Source organism: Drosophila bipectinata, chromosome 2L (assembly GCF_030179905.1).
Source record: "Drosophila bipectinata strain 14024-0381.07 chromosome 2L, DbipHiC1v2, whole genome shotgun sequence".
Classification (NCBI taxonomy): domain Eukaryota; kingdom Metazoa; phylum Arthropoda; class Insecta; order Diptera; family Drosophilidae; genus Drosophila; species Drosophila bipectinata.
Window position 1 is genome coordinate 11,449,137 of NC_091736.1, and position 26,497 is coordinate 11,475,633.

A 26,497-nucleotide genomic window follows, 5' to 3' on the forward strand; every position below is an offset into this window, starting at 1 on the left:
CGCTAATGGCTATACAAATACGCCCAGTCTCGATAATTTCATTCGCGTGAATTTAGGATTTATTGGATAGTTATTTTTCCATTCTCACGCTGTCGGAATGTTAAATCGGTCTAATATCTAGCTCCAAATCACGCCTAAGATGTTTTTGTTTCTATCCTTGAGGCACAAGAAGTCTCATTGGTTTAAGCCTTGATTCTTGTTTCGAATGTATTTCTTCATCAGCATGCAAAAGTTCACTTTACCGTCTTTGTATCATGTAATTTCATTATATTCGAATTTTATTTTGCCTATATTTACTTTAAGAAATATTTAATAAAGAGTACAGGTAAACAAATGTAATATTTATATGTATTGTAGCTAAACGAATTGACGGCTTTTTAAAAACTCAAGCATGCCCTGAACATTGGCATTAACCTGCGGCGGTTGCGACTGTTGTCCGTTCAGCAAATTATTGGGCATCGCCATAGGAAGGAGTTGCTGTGGTTGGTTGTTGAAACCTGAAACATTAAATGATACAATATTAATCAACTTTAAAGAATATATATATATTTCTATATATCACCTACCACTCTGGGAATTTTGCTGTTGAGCCAAATGCTGCATAAACATATCCTGCTGTTGTTGAGGATGTGGGGGAATTTGGTTTTGTGGAAACGATGAAAACTGTCGAAATGAAAGTATAGCCGGATCCATTGCAGTCCAGTCACTGTTGTTGTACACTTCAAGAAATGGATGTTACTATGCTGAACCACTTGTAAAGTTAAGTTACTTACTTTTGTTGTGAGCCATTTGGTGTTGCAACTGTGAGTCGCCCACAGGTTGCCCCTGGTTTTGGTGCATGGGCAAATGAGCATTCCAATTGGCACCCATCGGCATTTGATGTTGTCCCGGGCCAGCATTGTTGGCGACACCATTAAGCGGCATATTCATGAAAGGCATCATTTTACTTGTGTGCTGCAGTCTAGATGATCCACCCAAGCCTAGGGTGTTCACATGATTGAAGCCAGGCGGCGGAGGCATGCGAGATCGCTGCATACTGTCAACCAGTTGCTGATGCGGGGGAACCTGTGGCTGTGGTGGCATCTTCGGCACGGCGTTTTCACTATTAATACTCTGCTTTTGTACAACTTCATTTTCCATAAGTTCTGCCAGGCCCTTTTGGGTCTCAATAAATGGATCAAAGCCTTAAATAAAATATTTTATTACTAAATTTTACAAGCAATATTATAAGATTATAAATGCTTACCTAAATCATCATCAACGATTGAAGTTTGGGGAAACCGACTCTGCTGAGATTGTGTATTAGGGGGCTGTTAATTAAGTAAGTTTGTATATTACATTGTTTTTATTATTTTTAATATTTAATATCTTTATGCTAACCATATTTTCAAACATTCCCATCATTCTTTGTTTTTGAGGCTGCTGTTGCGGGTTAAAAAGTCCTAGAGGAGAATTCTTTAATGATTTCCATAAACTTTAAGCAAAATATTAGGTTATACCATTTTCAACAAAAGGCGAATTCAGTCGATTGTTTTCCATAAAGTTAGCCACTCTCTGTGGATCAGGCACTGCATTATTTCCATTCAGTTGCGGTGTGTGCCCATTAAGATACGGATGGTGCGACTGCTGTTGACTTTTGTGAAAATCGAAGAACTTTGACATATTACCGCCGAACACATTTTCGCCAGGCTGCTGTTGTAGAAGCTGTTGCTGCAGAAGAGCATGTGCTTGTACTCTATTTAAATCAACGGGATTAGCTTGAAAATGGCTAAGAAAATCTGCAATAAAAAAATAGGTAGGATTGTCAATCAATAGACAAGCAATAGTTTTACTTAAAAGTTTTTACCATTTGTAGGACCATTCATTTGTGAAATATTCGCAAAGTTGTTACGTTTCTGTAATTCGTGCAAGCGAAGATACTCTTCCTGTTGATGCAATACTTGCTGATGGTGATGTTGCTGCTGCTGTTGTAAGTGTTGTTGCTGAAGCAGTTGCTCCTCCACGTGCCTAGTGTTGCGTATCATCACATTTTTGAAAGCTTCCTCCCATTCTAAAGTCAGATTTGATTTAAAATTTTATATAATATTATATATCGGAGATATATTACCATTTGTGTTTGATGCCTTCTGGATACCATCAATATCTAAAAATAGGAAAATATTTTTAATAAATTTTCGTACTTAACACATTCATGTATCCATGCTTACCATTGACCAAGTCTGGTAAGTGCGACTGCCGCATTTCCACATCTAGTTTATTCTTTATTAGCGGGACTTGCTGGAATGCTGACGATGTAAAGAAACTAGGCGTCTCATCAAAAATGTTGAGCTTGGACAGTGCATCTGGAACCAAGAATGTTAAAACACATAAAACAAAGAATATAAAATTTTTTTTTTACCAGATACTCTGGTTCCATTCTCCGCCAAATTCGATGTTTCGCTGGCTGGCTGCTCTTCGGGTGGACAAACTGTATCTTGGATACTATTTCTGTCTACCGCAGTGGGGCTAGTACTCTCGCTAACTTCCGATTTTTGTCCAGAAAGGTCCTGTTCAGCCTCTGTAACTTCTTCATTAGTCTTATCCTCGCCTTCCGGAGGCTTCACATTTTCTTGGTGGCTCTCAGAGATCGAGCTATTGCACTTCTCCTCCTGATAATCATCACCAGGCAAACTCTTTTCACTACTAACACTACTCTCAGAGACATGACCTTCGCTATTGTCACTACAGGAGCTCACAGATCTCTGAACGCTGGTGGCAGCTAATCTCTTTTGTGGTAAACTATCCTCACAGCTATCGATTGTATCTTTTTTGTTTTGTGTTATTGTACTCTCGCTCGCCTCATCCTGTTCCAACGACTTGCTCACTGTGGGTGCTGGGGCTGGGGCATTCTCTTTGTTCTTCTTCTGGTCTTCCCTTTTTTGATTGGAGCCCCTGTCCTTGCCCCGTTCCGCTCTCGAACGATTGCTGGAATTGCTGTGTGCTTCTGTAGTTTTTACGGGAGCGGGCGGATCCGCCGTCGCCTCAGCAAAAGTTTCTATGCTTGTGCCGCCTCGAGTATCGGGAACATAGTTCTCCTTGTTGAATGCATTCGTGTTGGAGTTGGCGCTGTTTTTATTTTTCGATTTGTTCTTTTCGTGTCTCTTTTCGTTACGCAGCTTATCCCTTTTGTTCTTTCCACTGGAATTATTAGAATTGGATGCCGCCGCTTCCTTGCCGTTAATGGGGGAAACCGATAAACTTGGCCAGGCCTCCTTTTGCTGGGAATTCCCGGAAGAACTCGCATTCGCAGCTGACCCAGACGACGATGACGACGCCGACGATGATGACGGTATCGCGGCTGTTTTGAACAGAAAATATTAATTCGTTTATTTTCCGTTGTGGAAACAATTACCATTTGCTTTAGAAACTCCATTACCATTAATAATACCTGTTGTATTCGGTCCGAACGAGGCAATGAGAGTATCGTGCAGGCGCTTTTCGTACTCCTGGTGTTTTCCCTGATGCATTTCCTTAAAGGAAAACAAGAGACAACCAAATATTAAAATAATATTCTTAAGATGGTACAGACTACAGCGATAGATACCTCCTTGGTGAAACTAGCCTCAGGATCCCCTAACTCATGTAAGTACATACAGTCGCCCTTGGGACACTGCTGGTTTTTCATGAAATGACTGCAATACTTCGTTGTTCCCAAGCTAGTCTTTATAAGCCGCCCGTCTATCATTATGTTGTTGACGCTTTGAATGGCCCGCAAAGCATCCGAGTTGTGAACGTATGTGACGTAGGCAGAAGCTGATGGACCCTTGAAGTTCGAAAAAATGTTATCAGTACGCAATGCATTAATATTGGGCTCGTTTCGAGCAACCGAAGTATTAGATACCCTCGCAGATTTATTTTTACTGCATTTTGCAACTTTGATTCCATTAAATAACATTAATTATTTGAGAGGAAATAATTGCACAAGTGTTATGTTGACAACAAATTAATATTTTACAATTTTACCAATCGTTTTTAAATCCAAATTGAAAAAAAAATACTTTTTTTTTGCTTACCAGGTCGTTTTTTTTTTTTTTTTTTTTGAAAAAAAATTAAAACTGAAAATTTTTGAAAAATAGAAAAGACAATAAATCTGATCGCAGTTTCAATGAAATATACTTGATACCATTGCTTTCAAAGAAACTGTGTTAAAAAATGTTCTGATCAACTCGGGTATTGTCAGGGATACTCGTAAATATATAAAGATAGTAATTAATTATTGAATCTTACAACTCTTACCTGGACCCCGGCATACGTGGTACTTGGATTTATAACGACTTTATGAATTTTCCCATATTTACCAAAATACTCGTGTTTCTTTAAAATCTGAGAAAAAAAAAACACTTGTCAGAATGTTGAGGAACATTTTGAAAAATGGCAACATACATCTGCATCAGCAAGTCTAGGTGGTAGCCCAACAACAAACACCAGGTTCTTTTGAACCACCCGAACATTGGCCAGATGTTTTCGGTTCTCTGTGATTTTTTGCTTTCGTTGTTGGTCCCTTTGCCGTTTTTGGGACTTGAATGCAATCATCTGCAAAAATAAATAATTATTTATGAAATGGTCATAGGTGCATTGACAAATATTAAAGAAAAGCTTCTTTTACTCACTTCTTCTTGCGTTAACGGCTTGAAATCCGCAGGATTTTCCGGATACTCCTTTCGGCATGCTGGACACAGCTTGTTCTCATCCGTACGAATCCTATGCCAACAGAACCTGCAGATCTACGAAAGTAAACAGGTTACTTCTGTTCATCAAAGATCTTAACAAGTAAAGTGCTAACCTGGTAGCCGCATGTACATGGAAAGAACGTCAAATCATCCACTTCCAGCGGCTCCATACACAAAGGACACTCAACTGCGTCATCGTTGCTGCTCAGGCCGTTCATTTTCAGGTGTTTATTGCTAGTAAAGTATTCGCAGTGCTAAATTTTAGTCAATTGTTGATGGTGAAGAGAACAAAGCTGTAAAAAAATAAATTGAATTGATTTTAAGTTGCTTTGACAGTGGTGGAGAGAGTTATAGAGAATATTACATTTCTAGCTACGTCTAAGTTGTCACTTTTTATAAACGCTTCTAATATCGTATTTTTTCGAAAATGGAAAAAATATATGTAAAATTTTAAAACCCTCTTTTTTTCCATTAGTATTGGAGAAAAATTAAAAAATTTTAAGATGCCGTTATTTACAATGATGATCATTGCCATATAGCCACGAAAAAAGGTCTGCATCAAAGTAATATCTCTTTTTGATGATTCATCTGAACATTGCCATTATTTTGCACACTATGAAAACAAGTTTTCTGAACCTAATATCTATAAACTTTCAGTTTTTGTGTTGATTTTTTCCCCCGAGACGAACATTTTCATATATATGTATGTACGATGTAAATGGTGGCATACGGACATACATATGTACAATATGTTTATAATCAAACCAACTGGCAATGTTTAATGTTAATGCTCTTATTGTTATTTTATTTCAACGACGTCGATGGGTGCTGACAACCACATACAATCTTTATAGTACCTGGACAAGGTGTTTACTGTCAGGTAAGTCTTTGTATATACAATATGCACATACATATGTGCGACAACGTACGCATACAAGTAAGTGTATTTTTAAATATGGATACCTTTTCATAACAGATATCACTCGATTTTAGGCACACAATTCGTGGTGTTCGCACCCAACAATATATGCTTGGTTTTCGCAAAATAGTAGATATTTATGTGGGTGTAATGACCTGAAAGTAGAGGGATTGTCGAGAGGCACCACAAAGTGAGAATTTAACGCAGAATTCACGAATTAATTGGAATTTGCAACGACTGAATATATGAACATACACGTATGAGTGCTAATGTAACAACGATAATCCACTTTGGTACTGAAGAAATGGAACACCAATAAAAATACTGGATAAAATTATTCACAATAAATATATTTTAAGAAACAATCTATGTTACAAATAAATGTTGTGACTTATTCAATTCTCAATAATTATTTTTAATACGCACCCTTAGATTTGATTAATTTTAAGTCTATTCGTCTATCTATTTAAACATGATATAAAAATAATCGTTTTATATTTGTGTTTTCTTATAATTATACACTCAAAATTTTAAAATTCTTAAATTTTTTACAGAATTAGCTCAGAAACTAAAAACTGTGTATCTTTCAATGTAGTTTTGGGATATGTGAAACTATCGTTTTTGACATAACGAAGTTGATTTTATTTATTTGGACTACTAATTTTATTCTAAATTTTTACGATAAAACAAAACTTTAGGTATTTAAAACATGTAACAAACATTTTGAAACGTATAACAAAATGAATAATAAATTCAAAAAAGAGTAAAAAAAACTTCTTGTCGATGTTGCCCTGCCAAACATCGATATTTTCAATGTTTTCAAAACGTTTTTATCGATAGTTTTGGTTTCTGGTTTCTCCGCCTTAATTTATTATCTCTTATTATTATCTCTAATATCCCCAACGTCGAGTGCTGAGCCGGAGAAATTTTTGCAAAATGGTAAGACCACCGGCAAAATAAATAATTATTCATAAAATAGTGTACAATTTTTGGCTAAAAGAGTACTGTAGCACCTGTCTAAATTAAAAATGGACCCCACAATTAGGCACACTCGCAATAACAAGTACCTTTGCGAGTATGTGTAGGATGTTCCGACATTTTTCTGGAAATTTAACATTCATTCGACCTCTCCATCGTATCATTGAAACCTCTGTGACGTAGATACGTATGCACAAATGGATGCGATCAGTGGACCCCAAGAGGTTTTGATATTTTTTTCATGCAGGCTAATTGCCAATTGACTGAGATAAAGCATTTTGATTTTTCCATCATTTTTACCAGCAGATAAGGCTTATGTAAAGGCACACACATTACTTAATTGAAACCGTAAAACAAAGTCCAAATAGCCAAATCTCTCGTATCTTATCAATAACAATTGGTAAACACCAGAAGTTCCGGTTGAACTAATTTCCAAATAGCCAATTGTTTGCTTGGGGCTCTTTACAAAGCATTTAGTTCCCCCCGTTAGTCTTCAATGCAATGCCTAGCCTGTTGTCCTTATTGGGGTCGGTTGCCAACTGCGCCCTACATTTACTTTCCCCACCGAAAGCCTTTAACCGAGATTGCATAACAAGGGTACTGAGGAATGCAACAGCCCAGCTGGCTATAAAGGCCCTGTTTTCTCTTTCCTTTCGGTATACTATTTAAATAAAGCAAGTTAAAGGGGGGATATAGCTAATCTAAAGTCTCTAAAATAGAAAAATATATATACATTTAAATACTATTATCTCTAGTAATCCTTATACTATATACGGATACTAATCTAGTTTTCTTTCAAAGAATATTTGTTGCTATTCTTATACGCATTTTTATAGCATATATATATCTCAAGTAAACCCTATAATATATACGGATACTGCAAAAACCAACAAATCTATTTTTCTTTATTTTATGATGTTTGTATAGAATATTTTTCAAAATAAAACATTTTTTAAAATGTATATATTCATAGAACTTTTACATAGTTTGAGAAAAACAACAAATTTGCCAAAATTTTGCGTCAAAGATGCTCCCCCTTCTTAAATATTAACACAGTGCAGAGCCTTGACAAATATCTAAAAATAAATTAAATTAAAGGCAAAGGCTGGATGAAAAAAAATACAGTATAATTAGCTCAGCTGTATCTAAACATAGCCAATTATTTAGTAACCTAGTAGTGGGTACTTTGAATAAAAAAATAATAATTAGACTTTAAAACTCTAGGATTCTTGGTATTTAATAGTTTTTTAATCGAAAGAGTATTAGTAATTCGTAGACACCTTTGTTCGCCTTTCTTCCGCAAGAATTCCAAAAAGATTATAAACATTATACGTATATTTTTAGGCTGAACCAATTCGCGTTGTTGTGACCGGAGCTGCCGGCCAAATTGCCTACTCCTTGCTGTACATGGTCGCCCGCGGTGAGGTGTTTGGAAAGGATCAGCCCATCATCCTTCACCTTCTGGATATTCCTCCCATGGTGGGAGTTCTCGAAGGTGTGGTCATGGAGTTGGCCGATTGTGCCCTGCCTCTGCTGGTTGAGGTGGTCCCCACTACCGACCCGGCTGTGGGATTCAAGGACGTGTCGGCCGCTTTCCTGGTGGGTGCCATGCCCCGCAAGGAGGGTATGGAGCGCAAGGACTTATTGTCCGCCAACGTGAAGATCTTCAGGACCCAAGGCCAGGCCCTGGACAAGTTCGCCAAGAAGGATGTTAAGGTGCTGGTTGTTGGTAACCCAGCAAACACTAACGCCCTGGTGTGCTCGTCTTATGCTCCCTCTATTCCCCGGGAGAACTTCTCCGCTATGACCCGGTTGGACCAGAACCGCGCTACCTCTCAGATCGCCGCCAAGGTGGGAGTGCCCATCTCTGCTGTTAACAACATCATCATCTGGGGCAACCACTCCTCAACCCAGTACCCCGATGCTGGCCAAGGAAAGGTTGTGGTCAATGGCGCCGTTAAGTCTGTGGTGGATGCCGTCAACGACGTGTCCTACCTCCAGGGCTCCTTCGTGGAGACCGTACAGAAGCGCGGTGCCGCTGTCATCGCTGCTCGCAAAATGTCATCCGCCATGTCGGCCGCCAAGGCCGCTTGCGACCACATGCATGACTGGTGGAATGGCACTTCTCCCGGACAGTTCGTGTCGATGGGAGTGTTCTCCGATGGCAGCTACGACTCGCCCAAGGATGTCATCTTCTCATTCCCCGTCGAGATCAAGAACAAGCAATGGAAGATCGTCCAGGGCCTGACCCTCAGCGATTTCGCCAAGTCAAAGCTGAGCATTACTGGCAAGGAGTTGCAGGAGGAGAAGAACGAGGCCCTGTCTGTTTTGGATACGAATGTGTCGAACCTGTAGAGCGACCTTGACCTTAAACAAGAATTACTAACAATTTAGTTGTGCATTTAGGAACAAAGTTCATGGCAATAAAAAATTTGTAAATAATAAAATAAAATGTTTTTTTTGTAATTGGATTGGTTGGAGTTCAAAAGAGATGATCTTACTATAACCTATACTATTCTATGATGAAAGAATCTCAATTTTAAAGAAGAGATCGGATATATTAAATTATTAAATTAGTACCTCATAGGGATAACCCCTAAAACCCTGGAACTCTTTGAGGTTCTTTGAGTCTACCAGTCTATATCCATTAATTACCGATCGAAAAAAATAAAATCGACAGTTTATCTAAATATTACTATAAACTACTAAAACTAAACTACTATTCTTTGATGAAAATAGCTCAGTTTTAAAGAAGAGATCGGAAATATTAAATTATCAGAACCATGGTTTTAAAGAAGGTATGTTTGTGCCTCATAGGGTACCAGTCTATATCCATTAATTACCGATCGAATAAAAATAAAATCGACAGTTTATCAAAATATTATTTGGTATAAAGATTCTATTATACCATTTATTATAACGAAATCAATGAAGTCACGAAAGTCGAAAAAATTGTACAAGTAGTTTCATGAATTATGTAAGCGATGTAAAATATATACCAAAGCTAGAAAATGATCCGTCAACGATCCGTGGACTGAAAACAAAATAATGAATCATATCTGATACTATATATATATGAAATCAGAGCCTTAAAGAGTCTGTTATAACACTTTAAACACTTTTTCCATGTCATACATTCAGGGAAATTACATTGGCTTCACGTTTTTGTTTAATTTCAGTTAATGTTTAATATGGGCATGTTTATTTGTTGGATTGGATTTTTTTTCTAATTCCGGTTGACCTACCCTAGCGAAAAATATAATTAATTAAAGTATAAAAACACATGAACGTGTCTCTTTGAAGCCTTAAGTAACTACAACAATTACCAGCTAGATCTTAGATAACGATTATTTCCGTGGTGGTTACCATCATCATTATGTGCAACTTTCTCTGTAATCACATCAAAAGAACATTGTAACACAATATATATATAAAGTATTAATATGGACATATTTATTCCTTAGCTCTCGGGAATATATAGAAGTAAGTCTATGTGTTGTGTTTCTTTTTTTTTTTTTTATTATAAAACTATTTTCACTTAATTATGTCGTTATGTATGCATGTATTTGTATATAAAAAATATGGCTACGGTGATATCGCACAAAATAAACAAATTATTAAATCAAAACATTCTATATTAAAAAAAAACGAAAAAGATCTTCCCAGGTTAAACGTAATGGAACAGCTATATACAATCGTTTTCAAAAAAGGAGCAATTCTTGTTTTTTTTCTTTTTTTTTTCTGTGTATGTGGATTGGCAATCATTTGGGCTTTTCTTTTTTTTTCGTTTTTCTTTCAATTTCTTTTTTTTTTATGTTTTCTTTCTTTTTTTTTTTGTTTTAGTTTTTAAGTGTTTTATGTGTTAAAAGTGTTGTACATTTTGTAGGGGTTGTGGCTGCAATTTGGGAGGACGACAACGCCAGAACATATTGCTTAAAACCTGACTCTCCAGATCCAAGTTTGCTGAGTACTTGGCCGCAGAGCCTTCAATACATTCGGTTTTTATGGAAGAGTGGGACGAACTAGAAGGTGGAGGAGGAGGAGGAGGAGGATTCCTGGGCGGTGCATGCTATTGCGGGAGCTGTGCGTGTCCGAGCTGCGATTGTTGCTGTTGTTGCAAGTGCGGCGGCAGGACACTGCTGGCCTGGTTGACGGGTAGGGATATGGTCATGCTGCTAATCGTCTGCGACGCTGGTGGCACTAGTTGCGCTGGCTGTTGGCCATGATAGCTGCTCCCAGCCCCGGGCTGCGGCTGCGGAATCATGTGGTGTTGGGCACTAAGCTTCGGTCCATCCTCGGCCTTCTCCTCTTCGCGTCGTTTCAGGCACGCCGCCTTGGGATTTAGATTGCGCTCGCGCACCTGCTGCTCCAGCGTCATGATCACCTCCACGGCCATGTTCAAAATTCCCAGCTTGGTCTGCGGCTTGTCCGATTTTAGGTGTGTCATGCACATGCGCCCCAGCTCCTTGAGCGCCTCATTGATGTCCCGAATGCGGATCCGTTCGCGGGCGTTATTCGCCTGACGGCGTTCCTTTTCGCGAATAGCCTTCACCGCCGGCTCAGCATCGTCGTCGTCCTCCGCGGACGAGCAATAGCGTCTTGGACGCTTGGAGGCCTTTCCACCCTGCGAGAGCTGCTGCAGCTGGCCCGAGTTCGAGGACTCAATCGAGCTGGTCGGCTTCGTATCTGCTATGTCCAGGCTAGTTAGGCTAGAGGTGGTGGTGGAGACCCCCGCCGGCACCGCATTGCTGATGGCCGTGTGCTCCTTCCGCTTTTTCGTTTGTTTCGGCAACGAAGTGGATGCGCCTCGATCCAGTTTAAGGCCCACCGACTGCCCCGATGTACCGGCCGCTGATGCTCCCATGGCCAGGACCTCGTGCACAAGAGCGTTGGCGTTGGACGCGTTGCTGACAGCGGAGGCGGAGTTTCCACCGCCGCTACCCAGATGCGACGGCGAATTGGGCACAAATGAGGACAGGGCGTCAATGTTATCCATCGAGGGCATGGCCTGATTTACTCCAGCCAACATTTCCGGTTCGCAATGATTCCGCAGCACATTAAGGGCGTCGTCCAGACGTTCCTCCATGCGCACACCCTGAAACACCGAAGCCATGGTGTGAAGGCTGGACACAGGAACCATATCGCCGGCGTAACCGGAACCTCCGCCGCCATTTAGCACCGAGTGACCCCAGCCGGATGCTCCGGACACGGAAGGCTCTCCTGCGCCTCCTCCGACAGACTGAGTCAGTGGCGGCGGCGAGTTCACAGGCGTGGAGGGGTTCGAACCGAAACTGCTAATACTTTGATCCGCCGGCATGTACATCTGCTGCCGCAGGGCCGCCGCCGTGGAGTTACCAGCTCCGGCCACCTTCCCGGCACCACTGAACGCGTCCGCACCCTGCACCGCAGGACTGTTTTGCTGACTGTGGAGTGGGTGGGCGTGGGGGAGAGGCAGGGCGTGCGTATGGGCGTGGGAATGTGCGTGCGGCGTATGGTTGAGCGATGAGTGATGGCCAAGCGGTCCAGCCGTGGACAATGCACTGTGCTGAGCTTGTACTGCGTGGTTGTGGGCCTGTGGCGAGTTGAACACGGCTGGGGTATTTACTGGCGTCTGGGGGCCACCGCCAGTGCTAGCGCGAAACGAACTCATCGGTGGCAGGGTGGTGGACACCGGGCAGTGCATGCCATCTCCACCCATTCCCAGCCCCAGGCCGTCCGCTGGATGCACTTGCTGCTGTTGCTGCTGCTGATCCAAGGCGCTGTTCTGGTATGCCCCCTGGCCCATGTAGCTGCTACCGCTGCTCATCTGCGACTGGCACCACGCTCCTCCTCCGCTTCCGGCGGCGGAGGAGTCAAAATACTGATCGACAGTGGAGGTGTTTGCGAAACGATTATTACCCCCGTTGGCCGAATCGTGCATTGTGTTGAAGTCACTGGGGTACATGCCATTCTCCACACCGAGGCCGCCATAGGGCGAGTGGTAGCCCCCGCCGCCGCCACCGCCGCGATCTGCTCCCACCGATCCTGTGGGCTGCTTGTTGGCAATCTTGTTGAAGCAGTTTTGAAACACCTCATACAGGTGCATCGGCTCGTCGTCACTGGTCGCCATATCTGCAATAGATCTATAAAAAAGAATAAAGTATGAAAGGACTATTAACATTATTTTTTAAAAATAGCAGAAATTTGTGCTTAATGACCTCCCAAATATTTTTTAAAAACTAAAATGTGATATTTTTTTAATGCAACAGGTAAAGATCATGCTTTTTTGCATGAACAAGGGGCGTGGCAATATATTTGAATGGAACACATGTTGGCCATGTTTCTAATTTAGTTATTAGTGTATATTTAGTTTATTAAAAGTAACATTTAATCCATCAAGTTAAATTATAAACAAAAAAAGTCAATATATTCCCAAGGATCGGTAACCGATAATTCGACTTTACATGCATGTAAATATTTTAGGGAAAGGTAAACTTGATCAGTTGATACATTTTTCGATCAAAATTCGATCAAAACTAAAAATACTAAATATTAGTTAGTAGTAGAAGCCAAGTTAAAAACAAAACTCAATATACAGCAGCTTTTCTTAATCTTTTTTCCACACCTGATTCACAATACTTTTCCATGAAAGACGAACGCTGCTCATGTACACGATACTTACATGATACGTATATGTATACATGTACATGTACATCGTACATAAAGTTGTGAATCGTATGGATGCAGGGAATCGGAAATTAAAAATACTAAATTGTTATTATAAAAATAAACCCAACAACACACACACACAAGCGAACAAACAGGCGACAGCAACAGAGTAACTTGGATCATTTGTTATTATACATACATATGTACATACCAAATGATACATAAGCAGTTACTTTGTTTACGAGCATTTGTACATGCATATACATACATACATGTGTATGTATGCAGAATCATGAAAATGTATCCACATACAATTAAACGGAATTAATTCGTGCATAGCTTTGTACAATATATACAATATCGTATATATATCGAACACTCAAACGTATCTACCTTAATCCACGATAAAAACATTTAAACACTAATTCGGTGTGCAATATGCCCTGGAACCTAATTTAAGCCAACTTCGTGAAAAGTACTCACCCTAATATCCACTGTCAATTCTATGTATGCAATTCCTTTTGTTGCAGCGAGTGTTGACGTCGAGCCACGGCCTATGTATTACATATACATATTTTTTCTTGGTTAATACCGAGAATCCGAATCAATTGCAGTGTTTCGTGAATTTTGTCAACTTTTTTTCTTTTGATGCAGCCCAGTCTACTATAACTCGTTTGATTATGTGTTTTGGGACCAAGTACAAATGCACAGCTAAAAACGAACTGTTCTGCGATAAATTTTTATTCTACACATTGTAAGTACGCATGACACTGTTACTAACTAATAATTTTCACTGCGTTTGCGGGAGTTTGAATACAATTAAAAAATTCTTTATTTATCATTCAGCTCGTTTCACGAATTTTTCGGTCGGGAGGGATCGCCATCTTTGTTCTCTTCGTGCGTCATCTGTAGAGTTGCGTTTCGATAAATTGTTACAATTCCGATAGACGATTTCCGTCACTAATTTAAGTATTTTTTGTTTCATAGTTTAAATATTTTAGATTTTTACAGGTGTTTAAATTGAAAAAAGTTATCAATTATTTTAAAAATAAGTTTCAAATGTCATATAACGTCAAGAAAAAAGAAAGTAAAGTTATACAACTTTCTTAATTACCTTATCTCTCATTGCCTGTTAGCTTTTCCCACCTTTTTAGTGAATTTTTCTAGCTTTCTTATCAAACTATATAAGTTAACTTATTAAGCTTTTTAAATTAAATAAGAATCAATCGACTTAGTTTAAGTTTTAAAAATACCAATTTAGTGCTGCCAAGTGTCAAAAAGCGACTAGTGTGACCCAGTTTCCGTGCAGTATGAAAAATCAATTGCAGTTCACACTAATCAGCTGTTACTGTTTATTTCTTTTAATTGAAAACAAAAAATTAACCTTGTTTAATTTAAATTAGGTTAAAAAACAAATGTTCACTTATAAGTGAAACCATGTACAATATTTGAAAGGAATATTTCAGCTTCTTATTACTTATTTTTATGTTATTCCCTTCTTAAAAGTGTGAAGAAACTTTAATATTTTAAAATTTTATAACATAACTCAAAGTTTTATTAAAATAATCATTTTAGTAATACATATTTAACTCCATCGGTAGTGAGCATATGCGCGGTTTGCTTCACACTGCCTATGCAGGTCATCTTTTCTTTTAACAACCCTACCCTGTCCATGGGCGGCGTCAAGGATTTCCCATGCTAGTTTCTCAGGAAGAGACACCTTGCGCTCCTTTTCACGAGCTGCCTCCAGTAACCACTTCATGGCCAAAAAGTAGGACCGCTTTGTTGTGATAGGAACCGGCACTTGGTAGGTTACACCACCTCTTTTGATGGCAGTTACTTGCAGTAACGGCCGGCAGTTTTCAACAGCTTGTTTCAAAAGCACTTCGGCATTCGTGATTACCTGATCCTTGTCCCCTTTGGCCAGATTTAGGCGCTCTGTTTGCGTCCTTTTTATTAACTCAAAGGCCTTCGACAGAAGCGATCTGGCCAATGCACTGTTTCCCTTTTTCGTTATATAATTCAACAGCTTCTCCTTCGTATCGTCGTGAAACACTGTATCTGAAGACTTGTTGAGAGCAGCCTTGATGGGGACATGATGAAGCATTGGGAGCTCATTTTTTTGTTCGATCTGTTTATCTTTTTGCACTATAGGTTCGACGTAATGTTGCGGATAGACCGACATTAATCGAATGCCACTAAAATAAAAAGGCGACGTTAGCCAATGGATTATGGTACAGAAAAGTATGTTTATGGTACAGACTCACCTTAAACCTGTTGATTTACCGACTATTCTAGTTAGAAAAGACATTTTGGCATTTTATATTTTCCGGTAAAAGAAAATAAGAGATTTGTTCCATATATTTGGTACAAGCATGTGTGAGTGTCAATATAACAACGATATTCCAATTTGAAAAGCTCAAACTGGAACGCGATATGTTCCATAATACGATGGAATTTAAATCTAAGTTTTAAATTAAAATGTTTTACAATATTCTTATTTATAAATTTATTTTTATTCTTTTTTATAAAAGTTTCTCTGCAGTTCAAAAACTGTAAAATGTATAATCAGTATTAATCGTAAAATTCCGCTTGCAGGTCCCAATAATACCAAAATGAAGTATTTTTTGGTTTAATACTGAAAATATTCAAGTCTGGCAACGTTGTGACAGAAGAGACTCCATAAACGCGCAAATTTAAAAGTCTGCCTGTTTTGCAAACGTCATAATATAATGGAGGATTTTGAGAAAATTGAAAAGATTGGCGAAGGCACCTATGGTGTTGTCTACAAAGGACGTAACCGCCTCACTGGGCAAATAGTGGCCATGAAGAAAATTCGCTTAGAGTCTGACGATGAAGGCGTCCCTTCGACAGCAATCAGGTAACCTGCCTTGGCGTCAAGCGAAGCCGAACCCAAGCCACTGCATGGCGCACTAATTTTCACACAATTCTGCCTAATTTTTGTGCTGAAGACTTTTGCGACTGCCACAAACACTTGTGGCATGATATTTAGTAACTTATGTCGAGTACTTCCTCGATATAACCCGAGAAATTATGCTGGGCCACCGCAGCATAATTACATATGTACATACATATGCACCTATGCGCAGAGTACTCAGAAAACTGCTCTTTTAATTAGTTGATTATATATTTTTTAGAGAAATATCACTGCTTAAAGAGTTAAAGCATGCCAATATTGTCTGCCTGGAAGATGTGTTGATGGAGGAGAACCGCATTTACTTGATTTTTGAATTCTTGTCAATGGACCTGAAAAAGTACATGGACTCATTGCCAGCCGATAAGCATATGGACCCCAAACTAGTTCGAAGCTATTTGTACCAAATAACAAGTGCGATTTTGTTCTGCCACCGTCGTCGAGTCCTGCATCGTGATTTGAAACCCCAAAATCTGTTGATCGACAAAAACGGCATTATTAAGGTAGCTGACTTTGGTCTGGGTAGATCCTTTGGCATTCCAGTGCGAATTTATACCCACGAAATCGTGACACTTTGGTACCGAGCGCCAGAAGTTCTACTGGGGTCCCCAAGATATTCCTGCCCCGTTGACATCTGGGCTATTGGATGCATATTTGCGGAGATGGCAACGCGTAAACCCCTGTTTCAAGGTGATTCGGAAATCGATCAGTTATTCAGAATGTTTAGGTATTTATTGTTACTTTAGCAATTTTCGAATATGTTAAATAATCTTTGAAATTCTTAGAATTCTCAAAACACCTACCGAAGATATCTGGCCTGGCGTAACATCACTTCCAGACTATAAGAACACTTTTCCCTGCTGGTCAACCAATCAGTTGACCAACCAGCTTAAGAATCTTGACGAAAACGGAATTGATCTCATACAAAGTATGCTGATTTATGATCCGGTTCATCGTATTTCCGCTAAGGAAATCCTGGAGCATCCTTACTTTAATGGCTTTCAAGCTGATTTAGTGTCCAACTAACATTCTGTAATATGGGTAATCTAGAAACGTACATATATGAACAAGAAATCTTTTTAAAATACCACAATCAAGTTTTTTCGGTTAAATAGATAAGATAATAGTGTCATGATAGTGCTTTTATAATAAAAGTAAGTAAATCTAAAAATATAACTTCTTTTCTTTAATTTCAGCGGGATGAAAAATACAACTCAAAATTACTATGCCTATTTAATATATATTTTGAAAAGTTATACATTTTAGTCTCATGAAACTTAATTTAAATGTGAAAATCTTCATTGAAACTGGTCCTATTATAGAGGGCTCGGTTAGCGACACTATCACTGCGGCGGAACCGACCAAAGCAGCCGCGTTTCTTAATGGCGTAGGCGGCCACTATAGTTGGAATAGCAATCAGAAGTACAACAAGCAGACCAATCCAAACCAAACTGCCTCCTGGGTTCTCAACCAAATGTTCATTCGCCACTCTTAAAACAGGAACATCTTTCAGTCCCTCTGGACTGGCACACTGGACATTCCTGGCCAAAACTGGACTTGTTTTGTTAACTTGTCCGATTAATACGTTGATCAAGTAGTCGTTGGATGCGTCACATGTCCAAGGATTATACTGAAGATCAAGTACTTTAACTTTATCCCAACGAACTAATAGAGGCTTGGGCAGGACTGTCAAGTTGCAGTTGTTCAGGTAAAACTAAAAATTATTAAATTAGAGATAGTTTATTCGAATTATTTGTATCTGACTTACATGTTCCAAGGGAGGATAGTCTAGGTACGGTCCTCCCGTAACGTTCTTTGGAAATGCCAGCTCGTCAATTTCATTTAAGAATTTGTTGTCTGACAAAATCAGTTCGGTGAGGTCTGCATAAAGAATGTTTAAAAATAGAGTTTAATGATTAATTAAAAATTACTTACTCTGCAGTTCGCTGAAGGCTCCTGGTCCTATCTTGTATAGTTTTGGCATAAAAGTCATGCTCAGGTATTTAAGGTTTGTCATTTCCGGAAACACACTGAAAAAGAGAATAGATCGAAAATAATGTTGCTCCTAAAGTAATCCAATATACACCCACTTATCTCCAACCAAGTTCTCGATGGGATTTTCATTCAAAACAAGGTGAACCAAGTTCTGTGCGTATTCCAAGCCATCTGGTAAACGCTTAAATTCATTTCCAGCGGCCAACAAGGTATTCAGATCCCGGGGTCCATGCAGAACTGTTTCCGGTAGAGAATCGATTTCCAAATAAGAAATATCCAAGGTCTGAAATAGGATCCAGAACTCATTGATTATAAATCCCTTGTAAACCTCTTAAAGTTACCTTTAGGTAAGCCAATCCAGAAATAGCTACTTCGGCATTTTTGTTGATAATTTGGAAGGGATTGGAGCATAGCACAAGCTCCTCCAGTTGGGGACAGTGCTCGAAGATATCTGCATCCAGAGAGTGCAAGTCATTATATCCCAGATTAAGCGATCTCAGCTTTGGCAAAGGCTTGTAGTCACTTATCGAGTAAGGTCCTTGGAAGACATCGGGTACTAGGGTTTTTGTGGTTAGCTTATTGTGCGATATATCCAGGTTCACAAGTTCACTCAAATTCTGGAAAGCTCCCAAAGTGACATTCTCAATCTGGTTGAATGCCAAGTACAAGTTTTCCACACCATATGGGGGTAGAGCCGGGATAGCGGTCAAGTTGTTGTGCTCCAGTTTTATGGTTTTGAATACCACATCGCCGTCGATTAAATCCTTCCATTCATCTGAAGTAAACCAGTCACCAGCCAATTTCTCACTACAATCGAGCAAACTGGTGTTATCATTTATAACGCAACTACACTTTTTGCACAACTTGCTGTCCTTCACGGGAGTCTTTTTCTGCAAATATGAATTTGTTTTTGAAAACTTTTTTAAAAATATAGGTGTTTTTTTTTCAACGTGCAATTTAATCTTTTTAACGCCAGTTAAGTGCCGTTTTGTTGACTCATTTTTTTTATTTTTGATATCTTATCGGCTTGATTATAACCCATTTTGTATATTGCACTACCGCGATGGGCGTAGTACACAAATCGGAAATGTCCATTACTAATTCTATAATTTTGAAAATTTCTTCCACCATTAGATGATTTTTTTTTTATTTATTTTTAACACATATAGTAGAGTTAGAAAGATTGCAAGATAAAGAAGGATCCGGCTGGTCAGTATCACAAAAATTCTCGTAATATAGTTTTTCCTTATCGATCACCTGAGGAAAGTTCATTTATCTACCTTTGGCGGTTCTGGGGTTGTTGTTGTCGTTCCATCGGTAACAGCTTCCGTCTCACATGTTACTTTTGTAAAAATAATACACAAAATAGCAAATGCTAATATCGTACAATTTTGAAATTTCATTTTAACGGAATGCCTTGCGATGAATAAATTTTTGGCTTGTGCACCGATCAATTAATTGTACATGACTAACAAGCTCACAAAAGTCGGCACACTAAACTAATCTTTACCGAGTGGTTTATCTTATCTGGGGGACCCTGTTGATAACACTGTGCAGCAAAAGCTTTTCCCTTTTAATGTTTATATTTCTTGAAACCTATAAATTTTGAGTTTTTATGTTTGGCTTTTATTATAAGAGCCTCGCAGCATGTGCTAATTTATTTATTTTGTTTCATAAAGATCACTGGGAGAAACAGAATATGTTTTGGGGGGTAATTGTATTTAAAAAAAAATAATAAATTTTATTATTAATTTAGCAACTTTATTCAAAAGTTAAAGTTCAAGAGATTAAAATTAAATTCACGACTTCTTTCGAAAAGTGTATTTACTCTGCCGATTAAATCAGCGATAAGATAGACAATAGGCAGTAGTTATATATATAAATTTTGGTCGGACAAGTAAAGGTCTAATATATACATAAGCCAAATAAAATTAAAAACGATGAACAATACGTGGTCAACAATATATATATATATTTGCTATATTTACAGGAATTTTTATTTAAAAGCTTAATTTTTTTGCAAACTTATTTTACAAGTAAATTGTTGGTAGTTTCCCCACAGAAAAAATAACACAAAGTGGGCACAACTAGTAACCGATATTATCAAAGGCCATAGATCAGGAAATCGCAAAGGGGGAGCTATTGTTAACGAAGCTCCCACTATTAAAACCATGACTATGTTTGAAATATTTGCAATATTCTTCAGTATTCTATCACGGTTGGAAGTCGTTTGTGATGTGAAACATTTAAATACTAGGTGAAATGCTACAGTAGATGCTAAGGCCGGCAGTAATAAGTTATCCTTTGTCAGAAGAGGCAACATGCTGAAAACGGAGACCTCCAGAAAGAGAAGCATTTCGTTGGGCCACCATTTTAGTAAAAATAATGATGGTAATGCTGCCAGTAAAATGGTTTTTTCGTGGACCTAAAACAAAATAAAATTATACTTTAATCCCAATTAATCATTAATAACTTACTTGAAATGAAAACAAAAAGAAGGCCAGAGATGTGTTGAAAAGGGCTAATAAAAATCCCATTTTGCTCCGATTTCTAAAGACTGCTATATTCGTGGGCAGAGCTGCTATTAGAGTGCATCCAATGCATATCAGAGCCATTTGTTCATTGTTTAAGTGCTCCCTAAAAATAAATTTAGTTATAAATGCATGGTTTATGATATTTTAAAAATACAAAACTACCTCAGCTTCCAAACCACGTTTACGGCACACCAAACGTTCGCCACCTTGTCCTCGAATACTCCTCGTGCAACAGGGAAAAGGCGTTGCAATACCCCTAGTGCTGCTTTAGAAGATCCTAGCCATGGTGACCATAACACAGCAAAAGTAGTTAGTACTATCGCCGCTATTCGTGAAAGTTTAGATGCAAAAGCACCAAAACTGAAAATATGACAATTCATTTTATTTATATTTAGGTTAATAATGGTGGCTCAGATACACCTACGATTTCTGTCCAACACATTCTCCCAGGAGGAATGCAAAGAATGGCAAGCTGTGATATAGCTCCATTTGTTTATAGTTGAGAGCCAACGTGAAACAAAAAGATGCCATGTAGTATTTGCCCCGCAAGATTCCTCCCACAGCTAAGGCTGCCAAGCCAAGGGATATGTTATTGTACTGAAAGTGACCATTGTCAATCAGAAATTGTCCTGGATAAGTAATGGCTAACGTCAGCAGGAACAGTGTATCCTGGCCCTGAAAGACTTTGTCCAAGCTGAGGCACACGAACAAAATTGCCGGCAAATAAATGAGGACGTCAGCAAAGACAACTGTTGATCGCATGAAGCGTTTGTGCTCAGGGGACTGAAAGCCCCTGCTTTTGTGCAGATCGACGAATTCGGGATCGATGGCTTTGCCAATTTGACCCATTAAATAGCTATGGTAAGCTGTCAGCGGAGGATAGTCCAAGCCCCAGTACAATAAGTCATTGTTGGAGCTGTTTGTGTACCATTCGCCGACATCCAGATTGACGGTAACTTCCTGCCAGTGCCGCTGGGCTTCATAGTCGCCATACATGGGCGGGGAATTTTGCCCAGAGTAGGAATGCAAGGATATAATTGATCTGACTGCCAATCCTAAGAAAACGGCAGCTAAAATTTCGGATTTCATGTTTTTTGTTTTGATAACATTATCCACGGCTGGCACTTGGAACGAATGAAAGCTGGAACGATAGCTAACGATAAGCCGAAGCGCGAGCGTTGCCAGAGTTCTGTAGAGGGCTGTCCACATAGGTGACGAAAATTAAACCTTATTATATCTGATCAGGGACAGTTTATTAAAAACAAATTACAAATTATCTGAAAGGTAATAGCCCAAAGATGAGTCAAATAAAAGAGCATAGATTATTTTTTAAAATGGATTTGTTTATTTAAAACCTTGGTATTTTGCAACAAAATGTATTGACTTGTATGCATTCCGTATTTTAATTTAAACAAAACAATATTTAGGCATTTAGGCCCATTTGGATTCAAGACAGCGCTTCCTAAACGCTCACGAAAGTAATAATTATTTACAGTTGTACATACAATATACGAATTACCATACTTCTAAAGGTGCTTACATAAATCCTTCTATATACTAAATATCGAACACTGAGCAGAATAACAGTTTAAAGGTGACGATCAAATTTTTCGAGTTATTAGGTAACAAATTGGTATGGTTTCTTGTTTTATCAATAATTTATTCTAATTCCTTTGTTTTTAACATTAAAATGTCAGTACCAGTCAATAAATATGAACATCTAAGCATACATTATATCGTACCACCTCGAGCCATTCAATTCTGCTTTGCTAAATCCATTTTGATTTAACGATTTCGCATTTTTTTTTAAGATTTGGTTAACAAGTTCTTTGAATTCTCTTATTTCTCAATTCAATACATTGCATGTAATGGAAGTCTATTTACAGTTAATCTTAAAATACGTAAATGTCTTACAATTTGTTTAATATATGGTATGTCAATGATCTATATACATCTTCTATTTGAAAATATCAATTCTTTATTTTCGAATGATTGAAGTGGCTCCATTCCTCCAGGTATCGTCAATTATATGTTTCAGCTATGCAAAAGAACTACGATGGAAGCTAAGAATACTTTGTGAGTTGCTGCTAATGAGAATCGATCTAAAACTACGACGGCTACTAGCAGGAACATCCCATAAAAATGCAATAGGCTTTCGGTCAGTGTTACACTGGCAGTGCCATTAAGTCCTCCTAAGCTTATCAATCCAAAAGTTCCGTTTCCGCTATTTTCAGAATCCAAAATAGTCCGATTGGCGTGCTGCATCGCTGCCGTTTTCTCACCTGTTTCAATTAGAACATATACTTCAGCTATATAGGACAGTAGGGATATCATTTTAGGATAATATTACCTCTTAAAACATGTACTGTAATGCTGGCTGGGCGGGCATTTGATGGGGCGCACGTATAATTGCCAGCATGCCGGAAATTAACTTGCTTTACAGTGAGGACGCTTACTGAAGGATTAAGGAGATAGGAGGATTGGTGTGCCTGGAAATACGGTATTGAGGAGGGCGGATTGGATCCTTTCAAATTGTCGGAGCTTCCCAACAGATTGTTTGCGGCGCTATGGGCGGTATCCATTGAGTTTGCATTGGCGGTAGCCCGCGATTTATTTGCCGGGGAACTTCTATACCCCTGTCCACCTTGCAAGTTACTCTGCCCGATTGATGTCACCACGAATCCTCCTTGGGAGTCGTAGTTAATCATTTTACTATCATGGTACCTGTAAAGAGTAAAATTGTTTTTAGTAATGAATAATATTAACAATTTTGTTCAATTTATATCAATTTATTGTCATTATTAATAGAATGTTAAGGAATTCGATTGGGATTTAATCTTCAAATTTGTTCTGACTTGGCAAGTTGGCCAAGATAGGACATTGTTTTGGGATCATAATGTGAAAAATTTTGAAAAATATTGATCCAAAATTTTGTTATGAGTTTTTGATTCAGATTGTTGGAGAATTTGTCTACAAATTGTTTAAAGTATTCCGCTTAAGGATCGACTGAAATTTGGCCAAGATATGGACACCGTTTTGGGCCATAAATGGAAACTCGTGTTTTTCAAGGGGGCTCAAGGCAAAAATTTTGAAAAATATTGTTCGAAAATTTTCCTTTGAGGTTTTGATGCAGATTGGTGGAAAATCAGTTTAAAAATCGTTTAAGGTACTCCGCTTGAGAATCGGATGAAAATTGGGGAAGATATAGCCATCACTCTTGGCCATATAGGAAGAAGCCCCATTTTCAGGGATCCCATCACGCAAAATGGAAAAAAAATGTGAAAAATATTTTGTCTCAGGATTTTGATGCAGAATGGTGGAGAATCTATCTACAAATCGTTTAAGGTACTTCGCTTGAGAATCGGATGAGAATTGGGGAAGATATAGCGATCACTGTGGGCCATATAGGGGAAAACCCCATTTTCAGGGATCCTATCACAAAAAGTTGACAAAAAATCTGAGAAATATTTTGTTTCAGGATTTTGATGCAGAATGGTGGAGAATCGATGTAGAAATCGTTTAAGGTACTCCGCTTGAGAATCGGATGAGAATTGGGGAAGATATAGCCATCACTGTGGGGGAAATCCCATTTTCAGGAACCCCATCACGAAAAATGAACAAAAAATCTAAAAAATATTTTGTCTCAGGATTTTTATGCAGAATAGTGGAGAATCTATCTACAAATCGTTTAAGGTATTCCGCTTAAGGATCGACAGAAAATTGGCCAAGATATGGACACCGTATTGGGCCTGGGGGACATATTGTACTCTTCATGCATTTTTAATTCTTTTAAAGGGATTTTCTGATTAATAAATTTATGATTTCTTACCAAAATACAAATGCTGGATTTTCCGTTGCTCGCTTTAGTTTGCATTCCAGTCGTAAAGTTGAAGTCTCATCTATATGGAGCTCTGGGGCACTAGATATTTCCGCTACCGCTTCTAATATTGTAAATAAATCATTAGTTAATCACATTTATACTTAACACTATTGAAATATGTATATACGTACCGACTATTTTTAATTCTATTACAATTGACTGAGTTGGATAAATTGACAATTGGCATTCGTAAAAGCCTCGGTCCTCCTCTCTCACTGCCTTAATCCTTAGAGACCAATGTCCCATGTGGCGTGTATGTTCCACCAAAAATCTTTTGTCGCTACTGTGCGTGGATAGACCCACTGTCAGGAGCTGAAAGTCCTTTCTACGTATCCAAGAAACCTAAAATATTTTTCAAATTTTAATATATTGATGACCCAAGCCAATCCCAAGAAAAAATCTAATTTGGCTAAAGGCCAAACAAAATCGTGTCTTACCGTTGCCGGAGAGTTGACTTTTACCACGCACGGTAAAATGGCAAGACCCCCTTTTTGTGCAATAACACGGGTATTGTTTTTTGTATTAAATTGACTTTGTATAGTGTTTCCAAAATGATTTTGAGAAGACGTTATTTTTCCAACATCTGAAAAATTATACAGGTTATTAGTTAAATATAAATTTTTGCACTTCTTAGCATTTTGAAATAATCTGTAGCATACAACCATGCGAATGAGCTTCTAGGTCACAAATAATCATTTTCAATCAAGTTTATTTACTTACCAGAAAAGGTTGAACTAAGGAGTAGCAAAAAACATGATAAATGCAAATGCCATCTTTTCGGTTCCATTATTCCCAAATTCGTAACTCCACAGATCGTATACTTTTAGCAATTTCACTTTATACCCGAAACATTTTCTTCTGCAACGAGAGTATGTATTTTTTTTTTGTTACAAATATTTGTGCAAATTCCATCGAATGCATGCTTGTGTATCCTTAGCGAATATACGTGTCTGTATTTGTATCTTTAAGATACTCTACACCAGTAAAATTACATGTAACAGTCACGCAAATATATTTTCATAATTTCATAGTTTGTTCACAGTTTTCTTTCTGTTTTGCAAATCCTTGATATCCGTTTATGTGCTTTTTTGCTTGCACTGGGTATATACAAACGTAAGTTTGTACATGCAATATGAATTCATATACACACACATATATATTTTATGTTCCCGAATGGAGTAAAAATAGACACCTTTACATATATATTTACATGGACTTGCAAAGGAAATGCATACACAGAAAATACATGAAAACTTATGCGTTTTCGCGCATTTCCGTATTAATTGTTTATGCAACCATGTAGCATATACATGCGTACATAAGAATTTCTTAGTTACACATTTTCACAGATACACAGGTAGGGGAGTTTTGTAAAATTTATATATATATTGACCATCAGAGAGAGCAGACCGACTTTCGTGATGCCCTTTTTTCACTGCATTCTTAATATATTTGCACCTAGGTGTGTGTAGGTGTGTGTTTGGAGAAAATGGCACAATTCCTATTCGAATTACTTGGTGCCCCAACCGTATCCATTCAATTCCCGGCGAACAACTTCGTTTAATCGTCTACGGCCAATCGTAGACTAAATTGAAGTTCGGCAAAAAATATTGTCGACATAACTGACGCAACCGCATTAGGGGGTCGACAATTTTACTTGGACCAACACTTTTTGTCTCAGTGTGGTTCTTGTCTATGCTTTGGTTCAAATCAAATTTTAACCGTTTTTCAACACTCGAGGTGCAGAAAAGTCGCGCGCGTTTTTTCTGCAGCCTTTTGCCGAACGGAAAAGAGATGGAAAATCGTGCGAAAGAGACGAAAAATTGTCTCAGTGTGGTTCTTGTCTATGCTATTTATTACCCGGTTCGTATATTCCTTGCAGGTGGCATTGCGTTAAGT

At 38.4% G+C, this 26,497-nt stretch overlaps 8 protein-coding genes and 1 long non-coding RNA gene across 12 annotated transcripts; 3 read left to right on the plus strand and 6 right to left on the minus strand.

Moving 5' to 3' along the window:
* Nucleotides 1-257: 257 nt before the first annotated feature.
* On the minus strand, nucleotides 258-5,814 carry Cnot4 (CCR4-NOT transcription complex subunit 4). Its single transcript, XM_070277481.1, has 17 exons — nucleotides 5,673-5,814; nucleotides 4,823-5,002; nucleotides 4,650-4,763; nucleotides 4,423-4,572; nucleotides 4,267-4,362; nucleotides 3,584-3,802; nucleotides 3,392-3,509; nucleotides 2,399-3,337; nucleotides 2,208-2,342; nucleotides 2,108-2,143; nucleotides 1,847-2,050; nucleotides 1,500-1,778; nucleotides 1,381-1,442; nucleotides 1,247-1,313; nucleotides 774-1,184; nucleotides 567-719; nucleotides 258-497 (listed from the first exon to the last, which is right to left on the minus strand). Exons 2-17 carry the CDS (start codon nucleotides 4,925-4,927, stop codon nucleotides 358-360), a joined length of 3,228 nt encoding a protein of 1,075 aa, XP_070133582.1. The 5' UTR covers nucleotides 4,928-5,002; nucleotides 5,673-5,814; the 3' UTR covers nucleotides 258-357.
* LOC138925889 (uncharacterized) lies at nucleotides 5,062-5,842 on the plus strand. Of its 2 annotated transcripts, none has more exons than XR_011442117.1 (3): nucleotides 5,062-5,260; nucleotides 5,367-5,589; nucleotides 5,686-5,823. It is a non-coding gene; the product is annotated as an uncharacterized lncRNA (long non-coding RNA). The 2 variants fall into 2 exon arrangements; XR_011442116.1 differs by having other exon boundaries at nucleotides 5,069-5,260; nucleotides 5,703-5,842.
* Nucleotides 5,843-6,411: 569 nt separating this feature from the next.
* Nucleotides 6,412-9,058, plus strand: Mdh1 (malate dehydrogenase 1). Its single transcript, XM_017243620.3, has 2 exons — nucleotides 6,412-6,567; nucleotides 7,951-9,058. The coding sequence occupies exons 1-2, from the start codon at nucleotides 6,565-6,567 to the stop codon at nucleotides 8,959-8,961; spliced, it is 1,014 nt and encodes a 337-aa protein (XP_017099109.2). The 5' UTR covers nucleotides 6,412-6,564; the 3' UTR covers nucleotides 8,962-9,058.
* A 417-nt stretch (nucleotides 9,059-9,475) lies between these two features.
* da (transcription factor daughterless) lies at nucleotides 9,476-14,156 on the minus strand. The gene is made up of 2 exons (XM_017243619.3): nucleotides 13,738-14,156; nucleotides 9,476-12,728 (listed from the first exon to the last, which is right to left on the minus strand). The coding sequence occupies exon 2, from the start codon at nucleotides 12,713-12,715 to the stop codon at nucleotides 10,676-10,678; it is 2,040 nt and encodes a 679-aa protein (XP_017099108.2). The 5' UTR covers nucleotides 12,716-12,728; nucleotides 13,738-14,156; the 3' UTR covers nucleotides 9,476-10,675.
* Nucleotides 14,157-14,786: 630 nt separating this feature from the next.
* mRpS7 (mitochondrial ribosomal protein S7) lies at nucleotides 14,787-15,675 on the minus strand. The gene is made up of 2 exons (XM_017243773.3): nucleotides 15,522-15,675; nucleotides 14,787-15,452 (listed from the first exon to the last, which is right to left on the minus strand). Exons 1-2 carry the CDS (start codon nucleotides 15,563-15,565, stop codon nucleotides 14,840-14,842), a joined length of 657 nt encoding a protein of 218 aa, XP_017099262.1. The 5' UTR covers nucleotides 15,566-15,675; the 3' UTR covers nucleotides 14,787-14,839.
* A 234-nt stretch (nucleotides 15,676-15,909) lies between these two features.
* Nucleotides 15,910-17,322, plus strand: Cdk1 (Cyclin-dependent kinase 1). The gene is made up of 3 exons (XM_017243772.3): nucleotides 15,910-16,135; nucleotides 16,413-16,916; nucleotides 16,975-17,322. The coding sequence occupies exons 1-3, from the start codon at nucleotides 15,987-15,989 to the stop codon at nucleotides 17,213-17,215; spliced, it is 894 nt and encodes a 297-aa protein (XP_017099261.2). The 5' UTR covers nucleotides 15,910-15,986; the 3' UTR covers nucleotides 17,216-17,322.
* An 87-nt stretch (nucleotides 17,323-17,409) lies between these two features.
* LOC108126970 (leucine-rich alpha-2-glycoprotein) lies at nucleotides 17,410-19,669 on the minus strand. Its single transcript, XM_017243771.3, has 6 exons — nucleotides 19,465-19,669; nucleotides 18,526-19,074; nucleotides 18,280-18,467; nucleotides 18,125-18,219; nucleotides 17,958-18,070; nucleotides 17,410-17,903 (listed from the first exon to the last, which is right to left on the minus strand). The coding sequence occupies exons 1-6, from the start codon at nucleotides 19,585-19,587 to the stop codon at nucleotides 17,472-17,474; spliced, it is 1,500 nt and encodes a 499-aa protein (XP_017099260.2). The 5' UTR covers nucleotides 19,588-19,669; the 3' UTR covers nucleotides 17,410-17,471.
* Nucleotides 19,670-20,154: 485 nt separating this feature from the next.
* On the minus strand, nucleotides 20,155-21,855 carry gny (ALG6 alpha-1,3-glucosyltransferase garnysstan). Its single transcript, XM_017243313.3, has 4 exons — nucleotides 21,143-21,855; nucleotides 20,881-21,078; nucleotides 20,662-20,821; nucleotides 20,155-20,609 (listed from the first exon to the last, which is right to left on the minus strand). The coding sequence occupies exons 1-4, from the start codon at nucleotides 21,805-21,807 to the stop codon at nucleotides 20,193-20,195; spliced, it is 1,440 nt and encodes a 479-aa protein (XP_017098802.3). The 5' UTR covers nucleotides 21,808-21,855; the 3' UTR covers nucleotides 20,155-20,192.
* Nucleotides 21,856-22,075: 220 nt separating this feature from the next.
* On the minus strand, nucleotides 22,076-26,211 carry dpr19 (defective proboscis extension response 19). 3 transcript variants are annotated; one of them, XM_017243318.3, is made up of 7 exons: nucleotides 26,057-26,211; nucleotides 25,319-25,456; nucleotides 25,036-25,181; nucleotides 24,730-24,940; nucleotides 24,548-24,659; nucleotides 23,069-23,442; nucleotides 22,076-23,000 (listed from the first exon to the last, which is right to left on the minus strand). In XM_017243318.3, the coding sequence occupies exons 2-7, from the start codon at nucleotides 25,383-25,385 to the stop codon at nucleotides 22,753-22,755; spliced, it is 1,158 nt and encodes a 385-aa protein (XP_017098807.2). In that variant the 5' UTR covers nucleotides 25,386-25,456; nucleotides 26,057-26,211; the 3' UTR covers nucleotides 22,076-22,752. The 3 variants fall into 3 exon arrangements, with proteins under 3 accessions (XP_017098807.2, XP_017098806.2, XP_017098808.2); XM_017243317.3 differs by having other exon boundaries at nucleotides 25,992-26,211; XM_017243319.3 differs by having other exon boundaries at nucleotides 26,113-26,199.
* Between the last annotated feature and the right edge of the window lie 286 nt (nucleotides 26,212-26,497).

Excerpts from the sequence above, each read along its gene's own strand:
- dpr19 (XM_017243318.3), bottom strand. The coding sequence starts at position 25,385 with ATGGAACCGAAAAGATGGCATTTGCATTTATCATGTTTTTTGCTACTC. Across the intron at positions 24,660-24,729 it reads AATAGAATTAAAAATAGTCG|AAGCGGTAGCGGAAATATCT; the intron begins GTACGTATATAC and ends TTACAATATTAG. Across the intron at positions 23,443-24,547 it reads AATCCAGCATTTGTATTTTG|GTACCATGATAGTAAAATGA; the intron begins GTAAGAAATCAT and ends TACTCTTTACAG.
- LOC108126970 (XM_017243771.3), bottom strand. The coding sequence starts at position 19,587 with ATGAAATTTCAAAATTGTACGATATTAGCATTTGCTATTTTGTGTATT. Across the intron at positions 19,075-19,464 it reads CAACCCCAGAACCGCCAAAG|AAAAAGACTCCCGTGAAGGA; the intron begins GTAGATAAATGA and ends TCATATTTGCAG. Across the intron at positions 18,468-18,525 it reads CTGGATTGGCTTACCTAAAG|ACCTTGGATATTTCTTATTT; the intron begins GTAACTTTAAGA and ends ATCCTATTTCAG.
- mRpS7 (XM_017243773.3), bottom strand. The coding sequence starts at position 15,565 with ATGTCTTTTCTAACTAGAATAGTCGGTAAATCAACAGGTTTAAG. Across the intron at positions 15,453-15,521 it reads GGTAAATCAACAGGTTTAAG|TGGCATTCGATTAATGTCGG; the intron begins GTGAGTCTGTAC and ends TTTTTATTTTAG.
- da (XM_017243619.3), bottom strand. The coding sequence starts at position 12,715 with ATGGCGACCAGTGACGACGAGCCGATGCACCTGTATGAGGTGTTTCAA.
- gny (XM_017243313.3), bottom strand. The coding sequence starts at position 21,807 with ATGAAATCCGAAATTTTAGCTGCCGTTTTCTTAGGATTGGCAGTCAGA. Across the intron at positions 21,079-21,142 it reads GAATGTGTTGGACAGAAATC|TTTTGGTGCTTTTGCATCTA; the intron begins GTAGGTGTATCT and ends TCATATTTTCAG. Across the intron at positions 20,822-20,880 it reads AACGTGGTTTGGAAGCTGAG|GGAGCACTTAAACAATGAAC; the intron begins GTAGTTTTGTAT and ends ATTTATTTTTAG.
- Cnot4 (XM_070277481.1), bottom strand. The coding sequence starts at position 4,927 with ATGAACGGCCTGAGCAGCAACGATGACGCAGTTGAGTGTCCTTTGTGT. Across the intron at positions 3,510-3,583 it reads AGGCTAGTTTCACCAAGGAG|GAAATGCATCAGGGAAAACA; the intron begins GTATCTATCGCT and ends TTTTCCTTTAAG. Across the intron at positions 498-566 it reads ACAGCAAAATTCCCAGAGTG|GTTTCAACAACCAACCACAG; the intron begins GTAGGTGATATA and ends TTAATGTTTCAG.
- Cdk1 (XM_017243772.3), top strand. The coding sequence starts at position 15,987 with ATGGAGGATTTTGAGAAAATTGAAAAGATTGGCGAAGGCACCTATGGT. Across the intron at positions 16,136-16,412 it reads GTCCCTTCGACAGCAATCAG|AGAAATATCACTGCTTAAAG; the intron begins GTAACCTGCCTT and ends TATATTTTTTAG. Across the intron at positions 16,917-16,974 it reads CAGTTATTCAGAATGTTTAG|AATTCTCAAAACACCTACCG; the intron begins GTATTTATTGTT and ends TGAAATTCTTAG.